We start from the raw sequence: 21,085 nt of genomic DNA on the forward strand, positions 1-21,085 counted from the left end.
CAGATTTGGAACTTATCATTCACCATAGAATAACAAATTTTTCTACTAGGAGTTCAATAATATTCTAAGCTTATCAACAGTTTTGGGAGCTTAATAAATATTGGTTTTGTCTGATGCATCTTTGCCCAACTATCCAAAGGAGTGATACTTATCGGTTTAATTATTGTCTAACTTTATTGTTAAGTATGCATTGTAACACACACACACACACACACAAAAACAGAAAATGGTATCAGTTTTTAATTTATAAATAATCAACCAACTATACAGATAATTTTGGTTTGGGTTGCATGCAAAAAGACACAAAAATTATCAGAGTCCTCTGAAGAGTTAGTACAGTCTCACAGACTGCTACACAATTTCACTGGCACAGCCTATTCAGTGCCTGCCTATTTTTCATGTCCAATACTTGCCTATTGTGATATAAGAAAATATATATTTGATCTTCCTCTCTGGTTATTAGCACAAAGCTCCTAAAACTCTTGGAATTTCCTGAGTGATAAGTAAGAGATGCATTTTTTTTTTTTTTTTGTTCTGTATTAAGAAGCCCCTTTCAAACATGCTTGAGTTTAAGCTAATGTGATAACTAGGAAAATGAAGCCTGGTTATCACAGGAACCAACGTGATGATGAGAGGGTTGAAACTTTCAGCCCCTACTCCCCATCCTCCAGGGAGGGAAGAGGGGCTGGAGACTGAGTTCAATTCACCAACGGCCAGTGATTTAATGAATCATGTTCACCTAATGGGACTACCATCAAAATTCCCAACAAAGGGGTTTGGAGAACTCCTGGGTTGGTGAACATATCAAGGTGCTGGGAGGGTGGTACATGGAACCCCTTCTCCATGGTAATTATGGTAACTCTGGGTCATTAGTGTCAGGAATGAATAAATTATAGGACACTCAGTTGGTGTTTGCAGAGAAGTGGAGAATTTATTGGTGTGGAAAATCCACACATTTGGTGTCAAAAGTGTTATGGATAAAGGAAACAAGTTTTCCTTTTAGCTACGTATAGTGTGGCTCAGGCAGTCGAGCATCCAACTCTTGATATTGGCTCAGGTCATGATTTCAGGGTCATAAGATCAAGCCCCATGTCAGCCTCTGCTCGAGATTCTCTTTCCCCCTGCCCCCACTTGTGTTCTCTCTAAATAAAAAAATAAAATCTTAAAGAATTATATGGCACACACACACAAAAGAATTATATGGCACAGACTATGGAGGAGACATTTAGAAAAAGGCTGTATCAATGTGGAATAAAGTCAGTAAGAAAAGTTTTAAGGAGGACGTGCAATAGAGCCCTATATTTGATTTGATTTTGGATCAGCCAAGAAGAAAGAGGGCTTATTATAGAAAGGTAGGAGATGTCTTGAGAAGCAGATGGTGTAGGGCATGGGTTGGTGGGTATAGAATCAGAGACTCAATCTTTATGTGGATCCTAGTTCAGTAGAAGTTAAGATGCATGGTAAGATGGGTTAAACATGAGTTTAACATGAGTTAAAGTTAAACATGAGTCAAGTATGGCATGCATTAGCCTATATGCTTTACTTCTTAAGATCTGCATCAGAAATATAGGGCTTAAGGCTGAATACTATTAAGAATAATCGCATGTCTTTTGGGAGACTTGCATGACAGCAAGCTGAATCCCCTAAATCACATATTCAGTTGAAACCTATACCTATCACAGATATCACATTATTTCTTACATAGTTTTCATCTACATCATTTAACTGACATAATGAACATTACCTGACCAGTCAAGATTAGCAGCAAACTGCTTTTATGCAGCCAACTTAGCACCACTAAAGTGATGATAACAAAAGTTTATCTAATAAACACATGCTAAGTAATGTCAAACAGAAGTAAAACAAACACTAGTGATCTGAGCTGAAAATCTTCAGGATGCAAAAATTAAGACTTTGCTTCATAAAATTGTACCCTGCCCCCACTGTCTCTCTCTCTGCATTACTTTTTTCTTGTATTTATCACACCCTGACATAGTATTATTTATTATTCTTTTCCACTAGAATTAAAGGATTCTGCTTATTCGTTCAGTACTTTATCTCCAGTATTTAGAACAATGCCTTGAACACATTTACTGAATAAAAATCATAGTTGATGAGTGACTGTTTCTGTGTAATTACTAAACTTTCTCTATATTCTTCTATATGAAGAAATAATTTGCTCTAAGAATCTAAGAAATGTGCTGCAAAGAACAACAGATACTTTTAGCAATGGATTAATTTCTCTAGTAAAATGGCAAACATCATATATGTTCAATGTATGGCTGGTCCTCCTTTTGTGAACCAAAAAAAAAAAAAAATCCTAAAAGATAAAAGTATAAAGCATAAAAAGATAACTAAAAAAGGATAATCTTACCATTCTACTTCATAATGACTGTACTTTCCTAAGGCAGTTAAAATAAAATATTTAAAATTCTGATCTTCACCAGTAAAAGACTTTATAAGAAGGTACAGCAAAAATAACATAGATGATTTAAGTATCTGAAAATAAGATCTATACAAAAAAGCTAAAGAAACCAGAAATGTTTGGCCCAGAGAGGCAAAAGACCAAGAACCAATTTTAATGAACTGTATACACACAAAAGGCTCTCTTCAAGGAATATGGTGGCCCAATGTTTTCCAAACTCTATTAAGAGGAAACTCATTGAAATGTTTTTTTTTTTTTTTTTAAAGATTTTATTTATTTTTTCATGACAGACACACAGAGAGGGAGAGAGGCAGAGACACAGGCAGAGGGAGAAGCAGGCTCCACTCAGGGAGCCCGACACGGGACTTGATCCTGGTCGCTGAGCCACCCGGGCTGCCCTGAAATGGGTTTTAAAACTGATTTAATATATGAAAGAATTCGGGCAGCCCCAGTGGTCCAGCGGTTTAGTGCTGCCTTCAGCCCAGAGTGTGATCCTGGAGACCCTGGATTGAGTCCCACATCGGGCTTCCCTGCCTGGAGACTGCTTCTCCCTCTGCCTCTCTCTCTCTCTCTCTCTCTGTCTCTCATGAATAAATAAAATCTTTTTAAAAATATATATGAAAGAATTCATGTAAGAACTAACATATACTGAACTAAATGAGATACTTCATATTAAGTGTCTAAACATTAAATTTAAGAGCTGTTTGAATGTGAAGGTGTATAGTGTAAAATGTTATGTTCCCAGTTTACATGTCTAATTATAGAGGTCACAAAGAAGAGTTTCTAGTCCCTAAAATACAGGTTATTACTAAAATGGTCTACATTCTAGTCTGTACCCTACATAATTACATCTTAGGTATCTGTGCCATAAAGAAAATAACTAATAAAAAAATTAAACTACTACATAATCTGCCTATATTCTAGGCTAATACAGCAGCCAAGCCTCCCTAATTACCTAAAAGTCAGCATACAGAGAATTATAATCTTGCTTATCCTCAATAAAAACAAAGCAATAATACTTAGGAAAGAAAACAAAAATAATTTGTAACTGTTAATAATCACCATATAGTAATATTTTATAAATTAAAAAATATGACTAGTTACCCACTACTAAAACAGTTTTTCTTCTGTCCCTTTTTTCTTTGTTTCTTTATTTCATTTATTCCATTTTTCCATTGTTTATAGTATTTCCATTACGGTGTGGAAAAAAATTAGCACATTTTTAGGAAATTCATGAACAGGGTTGAAGAAACAAAATTTTGAAAGGTTTTGAAATTACTTGTGATTTTTCCCCCATTAATTTAATGTTTATTTTTCATCCTATCAAATCGATTTCTAAAATCGAGTTTCTGATAAGCTAAATGCAAATGTAAACTTCTAACACAGAACAAAAAATTTCAAGTGAGTTGATACAAAGTATGTTAACAACAGAAAAACTTTCATTGAGCAAATTTCCTCAATGCTACAACTGTCTACAATCTCATTTACCAAAGCAGCTTTAATATACTCCACCCTAAAAAACAATAATTTAAATAATAATGTGGCAACAATATTCTTGACTGATCCTATAAATCAGCTCACTCAGCATTTAGTAGTTTCTGATGTACCTAGACCATTTAATTACCAAATTTAAAAACTGTATACCAAGTTTTAGTTACTAGAAAGATTTTAAACTATAAACATATATACCTAGGACAGAGTTTTTTCATCAGGGGATCACGGAGGTATGAAAATTTCTTGTATGTCTCTGTGTATTCTGTCTTGGGAGAAGACTCATTTTTTAAAAATCATAATTGATAGCAACTCACCACCCACCTAAAATGTTAAAAATAGCACCCACTGCTATTTTCAGGGAATTTTAATGAAATTTCCAATGAGGCCAAACAATATGTTTGTTTGGCTGAATTTTCACTGTTAATTTCCATGAGCATATAAAAATATCTTAACGGAGATACTATTTTTAGAAATTCAAAGACTGAGGAAACTTTTTCAGATTATCCAACTACCTGTGATTTAAAAAAAAAAAAAAAAAGACATTAACTTACCAGCTTAGGAGAATTTCATACCTCTAAAACCTTTGTATTATTAAATATATAATTAGTTTTATATCAACTATGGTCTCAAATTTCACATGAACTGGTATACACTATTAAAAATTTTTCCACTTCAGATTTTCTAGTTCTATAAGCTCTAACATGCTGATAAATCTTAAAATTTTTATTAGCTTTTGCTAATCCTAGGATTCCTCTTCTACTTTAGATATATATGTTAGATAAAATAAATAAATGAATGAACAATACAATTACTTAAAGCATCCCCAAGAGTGCAGAATAAAAATTTTTTCTTGTTTTTTAAAATAAAATGGAATGACCACTAAAAATATAAGTTCTGGCAAAATAAAAATCAACACTGTAATTGGAAGTGAACAGCTAGCACCCAAATGTAAATCAGGGTTCCTCTCTACCTCCCAGGAACTATATAGAAAATAGCTGGTGTTGCTGATTATCCAACCTATTGTCATTAAAAATATATTATTTTTCATTTTACTCAAAACAGACTCTTCCCTCCAATGATTGTAGCCTGTGGCAGGCATCGCTGGTTGACTAATACTCATTCCCTTCCTCTTGCCTGTCTCTAATACTCACTGTCAGGCTGCCTTACAACTAACTAGAGAAAAGGAAAAAGGGAATAGAAATAAGAAAGATGAAAAACAATCCAACACAATAAAAAAAGAGATTAAATATTAAGATTTTAAGAGAAACAGAGAGCCAAAGAAGAGCCAACATATGAATAGCTAGCATCCCCAAAGAAGAAAAACAAAGCAGTACAGCAAAAGAAATACTAAAAACTAATACTGAAGAAAACTTTTCAGAAATAAAAGTGGACTTTTGTAAGGAAAGAGTAACGATTCAACTAAGAAAATTTATCTAGAAAAATCAACACTTATGTGGAACCAGTAAAGCACTTGGCCATTAAAGGAAAAACATCCTTTAGGGATCCAAACAAGAAACCCACGTCTTTTTTTTTTTTTTTTTTTTTTAACCCACGTTGTTATATAAGGGAAAGAAAATCAGACTGAAATCAAGACAATGGAATAATATTTAAAATGAATCAAAGATTTCATATCAAATCAAGTTGATGTTTAAAAATTAAAGCTACACACAAACTGCTGTTGTACATGCAAAAACTCAAGGAATAATATTCCCATGAGTCATTCTAATAAAGAATGAGCTCCAGGGGCACCTCCTTGGCTCAGCTGGAAGAGCATGTTAGTCTTGATCTTGTGGTTGCAAGTTTGAGCCCCACAATGGGTGTAGAGATTACTTCAATAAATGAGAACTTAAAAAAAAAAAAAAAAAAAAAAAAAAGAATGAGCTCCAAATTACCAAGAAATGATTAGAGGAACTTTGATATAAGGATTGGCAGTAAAATTAAATATATTACCTGTAGAACTAGTAACAAGCAAAGGGCATAAAGGTGACAGTAGTATACAATTACACATTCTAACCATGTAAGTATTATACAATAATAAAAATATAAAGTTGAGGAAGGGGATGGAGAAGAGTGTATGGAAAGTAGAAACTTTGAGGGGTGCCTGTGTGGCTCAGTTGGTTAAGTGTCTGCCTTCAGCTCGGGTCATGATCCCAGGGTCCTGGGATCAAGCCCCATGTCAGGCTCCCTGCTCAGTGGGGAGCCTGCTTCTCCCTCTGCCCCTCCCCCTGCTGTGTTCTCTGTCAAATAAATATATTAAAAAAAAAAAAGGAAAGTAGAAACTTTGAATGTCTATAAAGGTATTTACTGTGAGAGTAAATGGGTTATTACTTTACATTAGATGCTAGGGAAGTAGGAAGTGGGGGTGAGAATTTCAGTATTGTTCATTTTAGGGAACTAATAAATTAGCTGTAAGAATCAAAGGTATCATATAAAGGTATCAGCATAAAGATAACAATAAGAACAAAAATATACTTCTACCCACATGCCAAAAGTACTTATCTTTTAAGAAAACAAGGGAAAACAGTATAGTCTTAAAAACTGTACTAGGTTCTATGCATATATTATCCCATTCAATCCTTATACAATCCAATCCTATTTTATTCCAGTTTTATAAAGGAGGATAAAGAGAAGTTAAGCAGCTTAGCCAAGGATCATTTCCATTTCACCATGCTTTGTAATGATAATAATTCTCTTACTTGTTAGAATTATTATAGTACATAAATTTTTGTTCCATTTAACCAAAGTACATCTGTACCTATATAGTAACACCTTTAAAAACTCACCTATGAGGGCTAAAAAAGAAAAAGTATGGCTAGTTGAATTATTTGGAAGATCTAATCTACAATGGTGTTACAATGGTGTTAAAATGAAGCTAAAAATGTATGAATTAATAAGCCTCACTAAGAATTGGTCTGTATTATTTTAGGGCCACAAAGTATATTTAGAAGAGGTACTAAAGCTTTTAAAAATTAAGAGCAAGTACTCAGGAGTAATACTTGAGTGGTAAGCCTAATTCTGCCACTTATTACTTTTATAATCTTGGCCAGGATTCTTGATCCTTTTTTTTTTCTTCTTGATCTCTTTTAGCTTCATATAAGCTTATCTAGAAAATGTGAACAATATTTAAAAATTTTTATTTAAATTTAATTTAGTTAACATATAGTGTTTCAGGAGTAGAAATTAATGATTCATCAGTTGCATATAACACTCAGTGTTCATTATAAAAAGTGCTCTCCCTTACTGCCCCAATTACCCCATCCCCCTACCCTAAAATATGAACAAAATTGTGTAACCAGAAGGATTAAATGAGATGGTGTATATAAAGCAGTTGTCACTATCTCTGAAACATGTAAGTGCTCAATAGTTATTGGTATTGCTATAATATAATTAGCTTGTCTTATAAATGAGTACTATTGGTCATACGTAGACATATTAATTAAATTCTCTAGATATGGGGATCCCTGGGTGGCTCAGCGGTTTGGCACCTGCCTTCGGCCCAGGGTGTAATCCTGGAGTCCCGGGATCGAGTCCCACATTGGGCTCCCTGCATGGAGCCTGCTTGCCCCTCTGCCTGTGTCTCTGCCTCTCTCTCTCTCTCTCTCTCTCTGTGTCTCTCATGAATAAATAAATAAAATCTTTAAAAAAAAATTCTCTAGATAAACATCATTGTGCTTGCCTGCAGATTTCAGGTCATTTTTTAATTTATTTATTCATGAGAGAGACACACACAGAGAGAGAGGCAGAGACACAGGCAGAGGGAGAAGCAGGCCCCATGGAGGGAGCCCAATGTGGGACTCGATCCCGGGACTCCAGGATTACACCCTGGGCCGAAGGCAGGTGCCAAACCGCTGAGCCACCCAGGGATCCCAGATTTCAGGTCATTAATATTATTTTTTCAGTATAAAATTTATTTGAAGCATTAAGGCAAGAGTCCTTTGAACTTTTACTTTCTCCCACAGAGCCCTGCTTAAAAATAAAAAGTATCATTTGAATATTCTCAGAATATTTTAACTAGACAACTAGGGAACAAACAAACAAAAATCCATGACCACAGGCTAGTTTATATAAAAACATGTGCAAAAGAAACACTATACAGATGTGTGTATAGTATAATATTTTATGGCTATAATGGAATCTTTGTAACAGTTTGTAAGTACTGTAAGATGATCTACCCTGAATCCTATCTAAAGAGCTCTAGTTACTAAAGTATCAACTGAGGTAGTGCTAATGTGATTCTACTGAGTGAACCCTAGATGACATTATGTTAAAGCCACATATTTGAGGGGATGTTTGGATGAAGCAGTTAGAGCTAGATAGAAACAGGGAAGGTTTAATGGCAGAATTGCCATTAAAAACCTACATAATAGGTTTTTATTACCAATTTTCCAATTATGTCTGAGGTGTGAACTGTCACACAATGGCATTTAGGTCAGAAAGACTATCCTTCCATCAGTCTCAACTAAAGAGACGTGCTTCAGAGAAAGACTTCTGAATGGCAGACTAAGGACTCCAGTGAACTTGCTGACCCACAAAAACAATCCAAAACAGTATGAGTTGGCTTAAGAAAGAATAAGTGAATGTGAGGGTAGATCAATAGAGATTATCCAGGGGTCCGTGGGTGGCTCAGTCCAGTAAGTGTTTGCTTTCAGCTCAGGTCCTGATTTGAGTCGTGGGACTGAGCCCTGCATTGAGTTCCCTGCTCAGTGAGGAGCCTGCTTCTCCATCTCCTTCTACCACTTCTCTTCTGTTCTGTTCTCTCATTTTCTCTCAAATAAAAAAATAAAATCTTTTTTAAAAAAGAGATTATCCAGTTTGAGGGCCAGAAAGGAAAAAGAATGAACCAAAAAGGAACAGAGTTTCAGAGACCTGAGAGACACCATCAGTCATGCAACATATATATGATGGAAGTCTCAGAGAAGAGAAAGAGGAAGAAAAAATATCTGAAGAAATAATAGCTAAAACCAACTCAAATTTGATGAAACTATTAATTTACACAATGAACTCTTATTGGAGCTAAATGAACTCCAAGCAGAATAAAGTCAAAGGGATCCACATCTACACACATTACAATCCAATTGACAGAAATTAAAAACAAAGAAAATGTTCAAGGCAGCAAGAAAAAAATAGCATTGTATACATGAGGTCCTAAATAAGATAACAACTGACTTACCATCAGAAAACCATGGACACCAAAAGACCTGTGGATAACATAATCTAAGTGCTGAAGGACAAGTACAGTTAACCAAGAATTCTATATCCAGCAAAACTGTCCTTCAAAAATGAACGGGAAATTAAGACATTCCCAGATAAACAAACACTGAGAGAATTCACTAACAGACCTGCTCTACCAGAAATACTAAAGGGATTCCTTTATGAAGAAATAAAAGGATATCCACAAGAAGAAATAAAGAACATACAATTGAACCTTAAATAATGGAAGGGTTAAAGGAACTGACCCCTCCTCATTCAGTCAAAAACCCACGTGTAACTCTTGACTCCTCCAAAGTTTAACTAATAATAGTCTATTGTTGAGGGCAAGTCTTACTGGTAACAGATCAATTAACACGTATCTTATGTGTTATAAATATTATATACTGTATTGTTAAAAAAAAGTAAGCTAGAGTAAAAAAATGTTAAAAATATCATAAGGAGGAATGCAAACTAGTGCAGCCACTGTGGAAAACAGTATGGAGCTTCCTCAAAAAATTAAGAATAGAACTACTCTACAATCCAGTAATTGCACTACTGGATATTTATCCAAAAAATACAAAAACGCTAATTCAAAAAGATGTAGCACCCCTATGTTTATTGTAGCATTAGTTACAACAGCCAAATTATGGAAGTAGCTCAAGTGTCCACTGATAAATGAATATGGATAAAGATGTGATATATGTGTGTACACAACAGAATATTACTAAGCCATAAAAAAGAACAAAATCTTGCCATTTGCAACAACATGGACAGATCTATAGAGTATGATGCTAAGTGAAATAAGTCAGTGAGAGAGACAAATACCATATAACTTCACTCATATGTGGAATTTAGGAAGCAAAACAATAGAACAAAGAAAAAAAAAGAGACAAACCAAAAAACAGACCCTATAATTATAGAAAACAAACTGATGGTTGCCAAAGGGAGGATAAGTGAGGGGAATGGATGAAACAGATGAAGGGGATTAAGAGTAAATTTATCACAGTGAGCACTGAGTAAATGCACAGAATTGTTCAATCACTACACTGCACACCTGAAACTAGCATTAACACTGTATATTAACTATACTGAAATTAAAAATTTTTTTACAATCATAAGGAAGAAATAATACATTTACAGTACAGTATTTAGCAAATAAAATCTGCATGTAAGTAGACCCATGCAGTTTAAACTTAAGTTGTTCAAGGGTCAACTATACATATATAAATATAAAAGACAGTATAAATGTATTTATTCATAACACATTTATTCTACTGCTCTATAAGACAAGCACATAAAGGAATAATTACATTGATGGGCATGTATAAAGATCTAATCTGTGGGGCACCTGCATGGCTCAGTCAGTTAAGCATCGGACTCTTGGTTTCGGCTCAGGTCATGATCTTGGAGTTGTGAGATTGAGTCCTGTGTTGAGCTCCCCACTCAGTGGGAAGTGTGCTTCTCCCTCTCCCTACCTTTTTGTGCTCGTGCACATGCTCTAATAAATAAATAAATCTTAAAAAAAGAAGATCTAATTTGTATGACAACAATATCATGAATAACCACTAAGAGGAGGTAAGGAAGGGAATGGAGGTATATTGAACCAAAACTTTGCATGCTACTGAAATTAAGTTAGTATTCAACCAAACTAGATTGTTTTAAGATGCTAACAGTAATCCCCAGGGTAATTACTAAGAAAATAAAAAACACAGTTAATGATACAAAGGAGTTAAAATGGTACCCTAGAAAATATCTATTTTTTTTTTTGAAAATATCTATTTAATACAAAAAGCAGTAATGGAGACTAGAGAAACAAAAAGGCATACAACTTATAGAAAATAGCAAAATGGCAGATGTAAATCCTACCTTATCTGTAAATACCTTAAATGTAAATGGATAAAACACTCCAATCAAAAGACAGAGACTGTCAAAACTGATTATAAAAACATGATCCAACTTTTACAAGACAATTTAGATTAAAAAAATCAGATTATAAAAGTAAAATAACAGAAAAGATATATCATGCAAACAGTAACTAAAAGAGAGGTGGAGTACCTATACTAATATCAGACAAAATAAACTTATGAAACCTTTTAGAGTTATAATGATAAGGACCATCCATCCATAAGTAAGATATAATAATTATAAACATAAGCAGCTAATAACAGGGCCCCAAAATACATAAAGCAAAACCTGACAGAACTGGAGAGAAATACAATTCAACAACAATAGTTGAAAACTTCAACAACTCACTTTCAATAGTGGATAGAAGTAAATAAAAGAACAAGGAAATGGAAGACTTGAATAACGTTAGTCAATAACCAATTAGACTTAACAGATTTCTATTTCTATTATTAGAAATGTGTTATTTCTATTTCTAACACTCTACCCAACAACAGAATAACATTCTTTTCTTCTCAAGTACACACAAAACTTTCTCCATAATATACTGTATGTGAGGCCCTAATACAAGCCTCAATAAATTTAAGGATTGAAAACTTTCAAAGTATATTCTCTAACTACAATGAAATAGAAATAAGTAACAGAAAGAAATGTGGCAGTCACAGATATGTAGAAATTAAACACATTCTCCTAAATAACAAAGAAGGAATCACAGGAAAATTAGAAAATATCTGAGGTGAATGAAAAAAAAAAGGGAACTTATCAAAAATTTATGGGAAACATTAAAACAAAAACTGGTACATCAATGTTCATAATAGCTCTCATTATAATAAGTCAAAACATCCATCAACTGATTAATGGATAAACAAAACATAGTATATCCAGAAAAAGAAATATACAGCCATTAAAAAGAATGAGGTATGGACACATGCAACAACACTGATGAACCTTGTAAATACTATGCTAAATAAAAAACCCAGACAAAAAAGGCCACATATTATATGATTTCATTTATATTAAAATTCAGAACAGGCAAATCCACAGAGACAAAAAAGTAGATAGGTAGTTGTCAGGAACTGTAGAGAAAGGGGAATGGGAAGTGACTGCTGTGAAGGGGGTTTCCACTTGGGGTGATGAAAAAAATTCTAGAATTAGATAGTGGTGATGGTTGCACAGTTTTGTGAACATTCTTAGTACCAATGAATAGTACATTTTAAAATGGTTTAAATGGTAAATTAAAGAAACTGAAAAAGTTTTGGGGAAAAGAAAATAATGATAAGAAAACGTACTAAAAGTCAAATATTTTTAAATAGACACTCAGATCAGGATGCTTGGGTAGCTCAGTGGTTGAGTATCTGCCTTAGGCTCAGGGCGTGATCCCGGGTCGGGGGATCGAGTGAGGAGCCTGCTTCTCCATCTTTCTGTGTCTCTGCCTCTCTCTCTCTGTCTCTCATGAATAAATAAATGAATCTTTTTAAAAAATATTCATATTCATATCTGAAAGAGAACTACCATGATTTCAGCAGAATATCATAAATGCAAAATTGTCAATATATAGTATGTTTCATACTTGTATGTGAGGCCAAGAGGCCTCAAGCGTGGGTTCATCCTCTTCTGGATCAAAATCTGGATTATCACTTGGAGGAAGAGTACGGAAGATATTAGCGCTGATCTGTAAAGAAAAAGAAATTTAGATTTATATTCTTTGTTGTACAATTAAATTAAACGACATAAACAAAATATTTTAAAGATAACTTTAAGGAAAAAGTTAAGTTGTGACAATATACCTAGTTCAAAACCTATAAACCTCATCAATATGTGAAGAAGGCAGGTATTTGTTTCTCTTTTCTCCATCTCACAATTATGACTTCTTCAGATGCCAAACTACCAAAGATTACATACAGATTACCTCTAGATTCCGCTTCCTTAAATTACAAGTCATTCTTTCCAAGTTTTGCTTAATGGGAAAAAATTAAAAAGGAGGGGAGGGAATTATGGGGGGGAAAGCATAAAGTTCCTAACTCTACCTATCTCTAACTTGGTCCTTTTCATCTTTCTGCAATTCCCTCCATATTCTAACCCAGCCATTTATTTACCTTACAATCCAGAAGAGTGTGATAAAAGACCTCCATTTATATACATACACACCACACTAAGGAAAAGGGTGGGGAGGCCAGAATACCTTCACTGCTATTACAGACGTAATTTATAATACCCCACTGGTGATGTAATCTAATGTATTTCATCTACTCTGAGCCTTTAAAAAAAAATCTCTCTGAAATCATGACGTGAGACTGAGATTCTTCACTTCAGATTCAATGAAATATAGTATTTATAATTTCTTCGTTCGCACTGTCCAGGCACCAAGGTAAACTTCGCATCTTTTTTCTCTATTAGACTGTGGTGCCAACTCACAATTCTTTGAAGAATGATGAACAGACTGAGAGACCACATGGTTTAGTAAACATTTAAGGCCAAACCATTAAGGAGTTGTCACCTGAGATAAACTACTTGAGGAATAAAGGATGAGACAAGACGTGTTTGGTGGGGCAAGCGAATTGCCAACTATTCTTATGAAGTGGCATCTAGAGTCAGCCAAAGAACTGTTAACAATTACTATAACCATAAGACTTGGAAAGTAATAACCTAGAATTTGATTGCTAGAACTCAAAGCCAGTATATGAAGGCAGAACCAATAAATAGTTTGATGGGTATCGATTTCACAAAGAATGGCAGAAAGTCACAGATAAAATCTGAAAAGTAAAAATATCCCATAAGAGGGCAAACTTTGCCTTTGAGATCATACTTATTATTGGTAGTAAAAGAATAAAATTAACCTTGTAGCCAAAACCAGAAGTAACTATATATAACAAATATATATAAAAGTTTTACAGGGCCAACAGGGTAAGTTGGCTTCATGCTTATCCAGAAATTCCATAACCAGAAGTTTAAAAAAAAAAAAAAAAAAAAAGACAAAACATACACACCTTTTTTCTTGGGGAAAGAAATTAAATCCCAGGGTTTATTATTATATAGCAAATTACAAAATAATTTGACTCAAATTGAGTATTTTCAATATGCAAATATTTAAGTATTTTCAATATCCAAGTCAATAACTTTAAGTAATCTCTACACAAAACATGGGGCTTGAACTCACAATTCCAAAATCAAGAGTTGCATGCTCTATCCACTGAGCCAGTCAGGTGCCCCCCCCACCCCCCAAGTCAGTAGTACCTTTACAGAGATAAAAAATAAAGTACCTTTCCAGGATTTTCAAAATTCCTGAATACAAACCATATGAAATCAGTAAAATGGAAATACTGCTTTCTCCTGAACATAAATACTGCTTTCTCCTGAACATATTTTAATGATAAACACAAAACAAAACACAAAATAAGTTTGTCAGTATTCAATATTTCTGTTTTCAAAGAGTCCCTTTTTACTGTCTGAGAGTTTTAAGAAGCCAATTTTATTTTGATCAATGTTCCCTGTACAGCTAATCTCTTAAATATTCTTTAAGACTTTTATTTTCATTTTACAAAAACAAAAAACAAAAATTTTCTAGTACAGTGTGATGAAAGAAAACTCAACTAGCATAATAGGGTCAAATTTAACTACATTAAATTTTTGTTTTGTTCTTCCCCCAGAACATATATTGGGCAAGGGGAAGGAAATGAAGATAACTACAAATTATACTTGCTATAACCTTCTATACTCGGGTAACATTTAAGCTTCAATTATGTACTCAGTGACTCTCTAATTACTCCAACTAAATTTTTTGTATTTTGTTACTATGCACCAACATACAAAAATCCCAAATCCTAAACAAATTTCTGTTTGATGAAGAATAAGTTGAATTATTAATGAACAGTATCTTAACCTTAGTTTAATAAAGTTAGCAGTAATTTCTTTTTCACAGAGATTTGATACACTTATTTATATTATTTAACTTTTTAAGGGTCCTGAGTTTTTATTAAAATTTAAGTGTAATAGACTCTATAAATATACTAAAGTATTGTAAATTAATATAATTTTCAGACCTGACTCCTTTACCCAACTGCTGAAGCGTAGAGTCCCATAGTTTTTTATTCTCTTCCCACTTTAGGCATTCTTCTTGGTAACAATTCCACCCTGATAATTATCTATCAGTCTGTATAATCTTAAGCCTACATCTTTCTCTTAAACTCTACATCTGCATTATACAATATGGCGGCCACCAGCCACTGTGGCTACTGAATTTTCAATCTAATAGAAGCAAGAACAGCCTCACTGGAATGAATGGATAATTTTCCAAATGGACTATTTTAAAACCAGTTTGAGTATACTGATTATTACACATTTATTAAATATCAGTCTCAATAATTTTTAATCACACCTTAGATCTTACTTGAATTTATATAAATCTTACCATTTTTACTATATCAGAATACGCTGATTCAACAATTACACCACGATTAGTTGAAACATACTCAACCAGTTCATTCAGTGTTGCTCTTTTAATTTCTTTGCTCTTCAAGTCTGAAACAGAGTCCATGAAATCAAACAGTATACAACACTGCTGCAACTTCTGACAGAAAAGCTCTTGTTGTTCATTGGAAGTGGCATCTATAAATAAAAATAAAGAAAACCTTAGAAATTACCTATTCAGAGATTACCTTTAATATGGTTATTAATTTTATAGATGCTATTCATACACATAAAGCTTCTCTCAAAAATCTAGTGAGGAAAAAAAAAACCCACTGAAAAATTAACCCATCTAATTTCATCATTCATGCCAGAAACCAGGAAACAATGACTTTTCCTCCTCTCTCACTACCCCTAATATATCATTAAGTGTTACTGAATCTGTTTTTTTTTGTTTTTTTTTAAGATTTATTTACTTATTCATGAAAAACACAGAGACAGAGACAGAGGTAGAGGGAGAAGCAGGCTCTCACAAGGGAGCCCGATGTGGACCTTGATCCCGGGACACTGGGATCACGCCCTGAGCTGAAGGCAGATGCTCAACCGCTGAGCCACCAGGCATCCCAATTTTTTTTTTTTTAAGATTTTATTTTTTTATTCATGAGAGACACACAGAGAGAAGCAGAGACACAGGCAGAGGGAGAAGCAGGCTCCATGCAGGGAGCCTGACGTGGGACTCGATCCTGTTGACTCCAGGGATCACACCCCGGGCCAAAGGCAGGCGGCTAAACCACTCAGCCACCCAGGGATCCCTTCTGTTTCTTTAACATATCTGGAATCTATCCTTTTCTTGTCATTCCCACTGTCATTTTAATATCCTCATCATCCATCATCTAAAATACAATAGTGATATCCTAACTGCTCCTCTTGCCTGGTCCCATTAACTACTACAACACCTGATTTATCTTCTAAACGATCTCAAAAGCTATGCTCTTGCTAAAAGGAGAATCATTCTGATCATATTCAGCACTTCTCGATGATCTTCCAAAAATTACAAATTGAAGTTCAAACTCCTCAGGATTGCATATAAAATTCAGCAGTCTACTGTCAACAATCATCTCTCAACACTTCTCAGCCATGTACCCTCACTTTGGTTAAACCATATTCCCTGCAACTTGTGAAGATTTTAGTTTCCTCTGCCTGGAATGCCCTTTTCCCACATTCCCATCCTGGGAACTCTCCCCATTTATTAAGTTTCAGCAGAAACACCCTCCTCAGAAACTCTAAAACAACTAAAGTTAATTGGTTAATCCACTTTTACCCAAATGTATCTTAGGTGAGTACCTCTACCATAGTATTTATTGTGCTATATGGCAATTATGTTTTACATGTATAATACACCTAGACTACGAGACCACTAAAGATAGGAAACAAGTGTGATCTTTATTTTTGCCTCTTCCTCCTCCTCCCAATCACCTCATATCTACCACAGTGCCTAGCACATAATACACACTCAGTAAATGCTTATTATTTTACCTTCTACTTTTAACAAAAATATGGGGACATTATATTGATTTGATTCTAACAAATATATTAAATCCTTTTGTTTCCAACATTTGAAAAATAACAAAACTTCAATCCTGAACTTTCACATCTGTAAACAAGGACCTTCAATTAGCTCAATTTCTAAGTTTCTTGACTACTGAGATTAAATTTTTAAAAATCACAGAGATGTCTACTTAATACTGATACTTAGTTTAAAAAATATAAGACGAATACCTCTGCTTTTTTTAAGCTTCCCAAATTATGTTAAACTTATTAGATTTGGTATGTGTTATACACTAGAAAAGGAGTGATTATTTAAGCTATGAGACTCCTTCTCAACTCATACTGTAGAGGAAATACCCACGAGTTTTCTCAGTTAGTAATACCTTTATGTATTTATAAAGACTGAAATTTGATACCACTAAAAAAATTCTCACTACTGTAAAACTGCATGGTCTTAGGCAGAAGGAGAATCAAGACAACTTTAGGAAAGTGAAACATTTCATCTTTGAAGAATTATTAACACAACTTTTAAAATACAAAAGCCCTGGGGTACCTGGTAGTGCAGTCGGTTGAGCATCCAACTCTTAGGTTCAGCCTAAGTCATGAGCTCAGGGTTGTGAGACAGAGCCTGTGGGAGGAGTCTGCTTAAGATGCTTTCCCTCCCTCTCCCTCTGCCCCTCCAACAGTCACATGCTCCCGCATACTCACTCAGTCTAAAATAAATCTTAAAAACAAACAACAACAAAAAAAACAGCAACTCACAAAAATCCTGTACTTATCTCTAAGCATTTAAAAAAAAAAAATGCAATGTGAATATGTATCTGGCTCACATTTTAAGAAATACTGTTCTGGTATGCCTAGGTGGCTCAGGTTAAGCCTCTGCCTTTGCCTCAGGTCATATGCCTAGGTGGCTCAGGTTAAGCCTCTGCCTTTGGCTCAGGTCATGATCCCAGGGTCCTAGAATCCAACCCCATGTCAGGCCCCCACTCATGGGGAGTCTGCTTCTCCATCTGTTTCCCCTCATTTGTGCTCATGTTCTCTCTCTCTTTCATAAATAAATAAAATATTTTTAAAAAAGACAGAAATACTGCTCCAGAGAACTATTTCCCAAGGTGTGAATTGTAACTCATAGGTGGAGAGTAGATATTTTAGTGGGTCATGACCAGAATTTTAAAATGTATATCAATGTGCTGCAGGGCACCTAAGTGGCTCAGTCAGTTAAAAGTTTGACTCTTGGTTTCAGCTCAGATCAAGATCTCATTGGGTCCTTGAAATCAAGCCCACCCCGTCCTTGGGATCATGGGCAGTGGGGAGTCTGCTTGAAGATTTTCTCTCACTGTCTATCCCCCCACTCTCACTTGTACACTCTTCACTGTCTCTCAAATAAATAAATCTTAAAAAAAAAAAACAATGTGTTGCATGTATATGAGTACAGTGTTTATAAAACGTGTTTTTTTTTTTTTTATTCTTTTTTTTTTTTTAATTTTTTTTTTATTTATTTATGATAGTCACAGAGAGAGAGAGAGGCAGAGACATAGGCAGAGGGAGAAGCAGGCTCCATGCACCGGGAGCCCGATGTGGGATTCGATCCCGGGTCTCCAGGATCGCGCCCTGGGCCAAAGGCAGGCGCCAAACCGCTGCGCCACCCAGGGATCCCATAAAACGTGTTTATTATAGTTTGCAGTCAAAAGGTTTGAAAGCCACTACTTTACAATATGTAAGGCACGCCCATGATCACAAAACAGATCTGTAATGAAAATGGGATTCAAATCACTTAGCATGCAAGAACAAATATATGACTATAGTCTTTGAAAAAGTATCAATTGCTCCAATAGCTATATTCTAAATACTTAACTAGAGATTCACAATGCATGTTAAAAATGACAAATTTGTTTACTTCTTCCCCTTCACTCTGAAATAAGACTAAACAAACAAAAAAGGAATGCAGATGTGTGTGTGTGTGTGTGTGTGTGTGTGTGTGTAACCCCACAATAACAAAGAGAATAGAAGAATAGGCCTTTAGGCAAAAAACTTCAACAAATTTTGGGAAAACTCAAAGTACAATAAGAACTGCTAAGTGAAAAAACCTAAACACAATAAATTAGAAACTGCCTGGTAAAATACAGGATGAGATTAAAACATAAACTGAAAATAGGAGATTACAGAAATCTGTATGGGGGCACTTGGGTGGCTCAGTGGTTGAGCGTCTGTCTTTGGCTCAGGTCATGATCCCGGGGTCCTGGGATTGAGTCCCACATCAGGCGCCCACAGGGAGCCTGCTTCTCCCTCTGCCTATGTTTCTGCCTCTGTGTCTCTCATGAATAAAGAAATAAAATCTTTAAAAAAAATCCGTATGTACTGAACAATCTACCATCTCAGTCTAAAAAACAGTCAAGCATTCATGCTTTAGGCAAAAAAATAAAATTTAAAAAAGGGGGTGCTGGTGGTGGTGGGCCTTCCTAAAGAAACTCAACTGTCCCAGAGAAAAATAGCTTTTACTAGTTAGTCCCCTGACCAATTGCTCGAAGCAAAAGCAGGTAGTCAGTAAACCCATCCAACTTATAAAGTGACTTTTTTTGTTGTTCACTAATATTAACAGAAAATAAAGGATCACCAGATAGTCAAGGATGGCCTTGAAACATGAAAGATTTCCTGATTACTCAATCAGGAAAAAATTATTCCAAGCAATGGGTTAATTTAGCATATTACTTTGAAATTTCAGATGCCCAGGAGAAAAGACTAAAAGCTTTCAGATTAAAAAAAAAATTAACCACAAAAGAACCAGAGGCAGAATATCCATTAGATTTCTTATCAGCAAGAGTGATGCCAGAAGATAATGGAGCTATAGCATTCAAATTTGAATCCTAGTCTAGAACTATATAACTAGCCAACTATCAATTAAGTATAATGATTCAATAAGGATATTTTCAGACATGCAAATACTTGGAAAAATTGACACCCTCACCTTTCTTAGGAAATTACCTAAGGGCATGATGCAACAATAAAGGAAAAAGAGAAAGAAATGGAATCTAGGAATAGGGGAATCAATCTAGAAAAGCAATAAAGTCCTAGAGAGCAACTAAGCCATTTAGAACAAGAGGAAATAAGCCCCATGTGATGCCTACTAGAGGATCAATCAATAGGATATCTTATTACATGGAAGAAAAACTTGAGAGTATGTCAAAAGTACAAGAAAAACACAATTAGAAACTCCAGGAAAAAAAAAAAAAAAAGGAAACTCCAGGAAATACTAAAAAAAAAAAAAAAAAACAACTATATAAGGAAATGTAATTACATTTTTTTTAAATTTTTATTTATTTATTTATGATAGTCACAGAGAGAGAGAGAGGCAGAGACACAGGCAGAGGAAGAAGCAGGCTCCATGCACCGGGAGCCCGACATGGGATTCGATCCCGGGTCTCCAGGATCGCGCCCTGGGCCAAAGGCAGGCGCCAAACCACTGCGCCACCGAGGGATCCCTGTAATTACATTATATGGCTCTGAAGCCTATGTAGTCACACAACATAAGTCATGCTCACTGACTTTTGACTTTTAGAATTACAATTTAGAGAAAATTATAGTGTAGAAAATGTTACCAACCTTAAAAATGTAACGTAAAGATGACTAAAGTTGAAGGTGAAAGAGAAAAGGAGAAACTGAAAGGCACCACCTTTCCAAGTTCATTTCCCATTACTCCCCATGTTCCATTTATACTGACACTTGAAATTTCCTGATTTACATGAACCAGTTGGAATGCACTCTCTCATCATTATTCTTCAACCTCTTCAGAAGCGAATAAAGATAGTGCCCACCTATACACTAACCAATAAGAAAAAACTTTAGCCAAAGGATTTCAAATCTACCAGAACAATTAACGATGTTTAAACACGATAATATCCCCTGCTATGAGAGAACTAGGATATTTTAGCCTAATACCATTCTTTATAAAATTTCCTTTGTTCTAATTTCATGCTCAGCAAGTATACTAGTTTTAAATTTTGTCCACAAATTATTTGACACTCTTCTCTTCAAAAGGTGGAATTTATTTCTCCTATGAATGTGGGCTGGACTTAGTGAGACTTGCTTCTAAAGAACAGACTCGGTATTGCAGAATGAAGTATG

The 21,085-nt window shown here is 34.8% G+C and overlaps 1 protein-coding gene across 2 annotated transcripts in view; it reads right to left on the minus strand.

Moving 5' to 3' along the window:
- PPP2R5A (protein phosphatase 2 regulatory subunit B'alpha) overlaps positions 1-21,085 on the minus strand; it is a 63,394-nt gene that overhangs the window by 19,461 nt on the left and 22,848 nt on the right. The window contains exons 1-3 of one of the 2 annotated variants that reach the window (XM_072831136.1): positions 15,420-15,616; positions 14,272-14,364; positions 12,582-12,683 (exon numbers count right to left, since the gene is read on the minus strand). In XM_072831136.1, coding sequence (XP_072687237.1) covers positions 12,582-12,683; positions 14,272-14,364; positions 15,420-15,545 — 321 coding nt within the window. In that variant the 5' untranslated portion in view covers positions 15,546-15,616. Of the gene's footprint in view, positions 1-12,581; positions 12,684-14,271; positions 14,365-15,419; positions 15,617-21,085 lie in introns of those variants that run through there. The other variant, XM_072831135.1, reaches the window with a different exon arrangement.

The sequence above is a fragment of the Canis lupus genome, chromosome 6, assembly GCF_048164855.1.
Source record: "Canis lupus baileyi chromosome 6, mCanLup2.hap1, whole genome shotgun sequence".
Classification (NCBI taxonomy): Eukaryota; Metazoa; Chordata; class Mammalia; order Carnivora; family Canidae; genus Canis; species Canis lupus.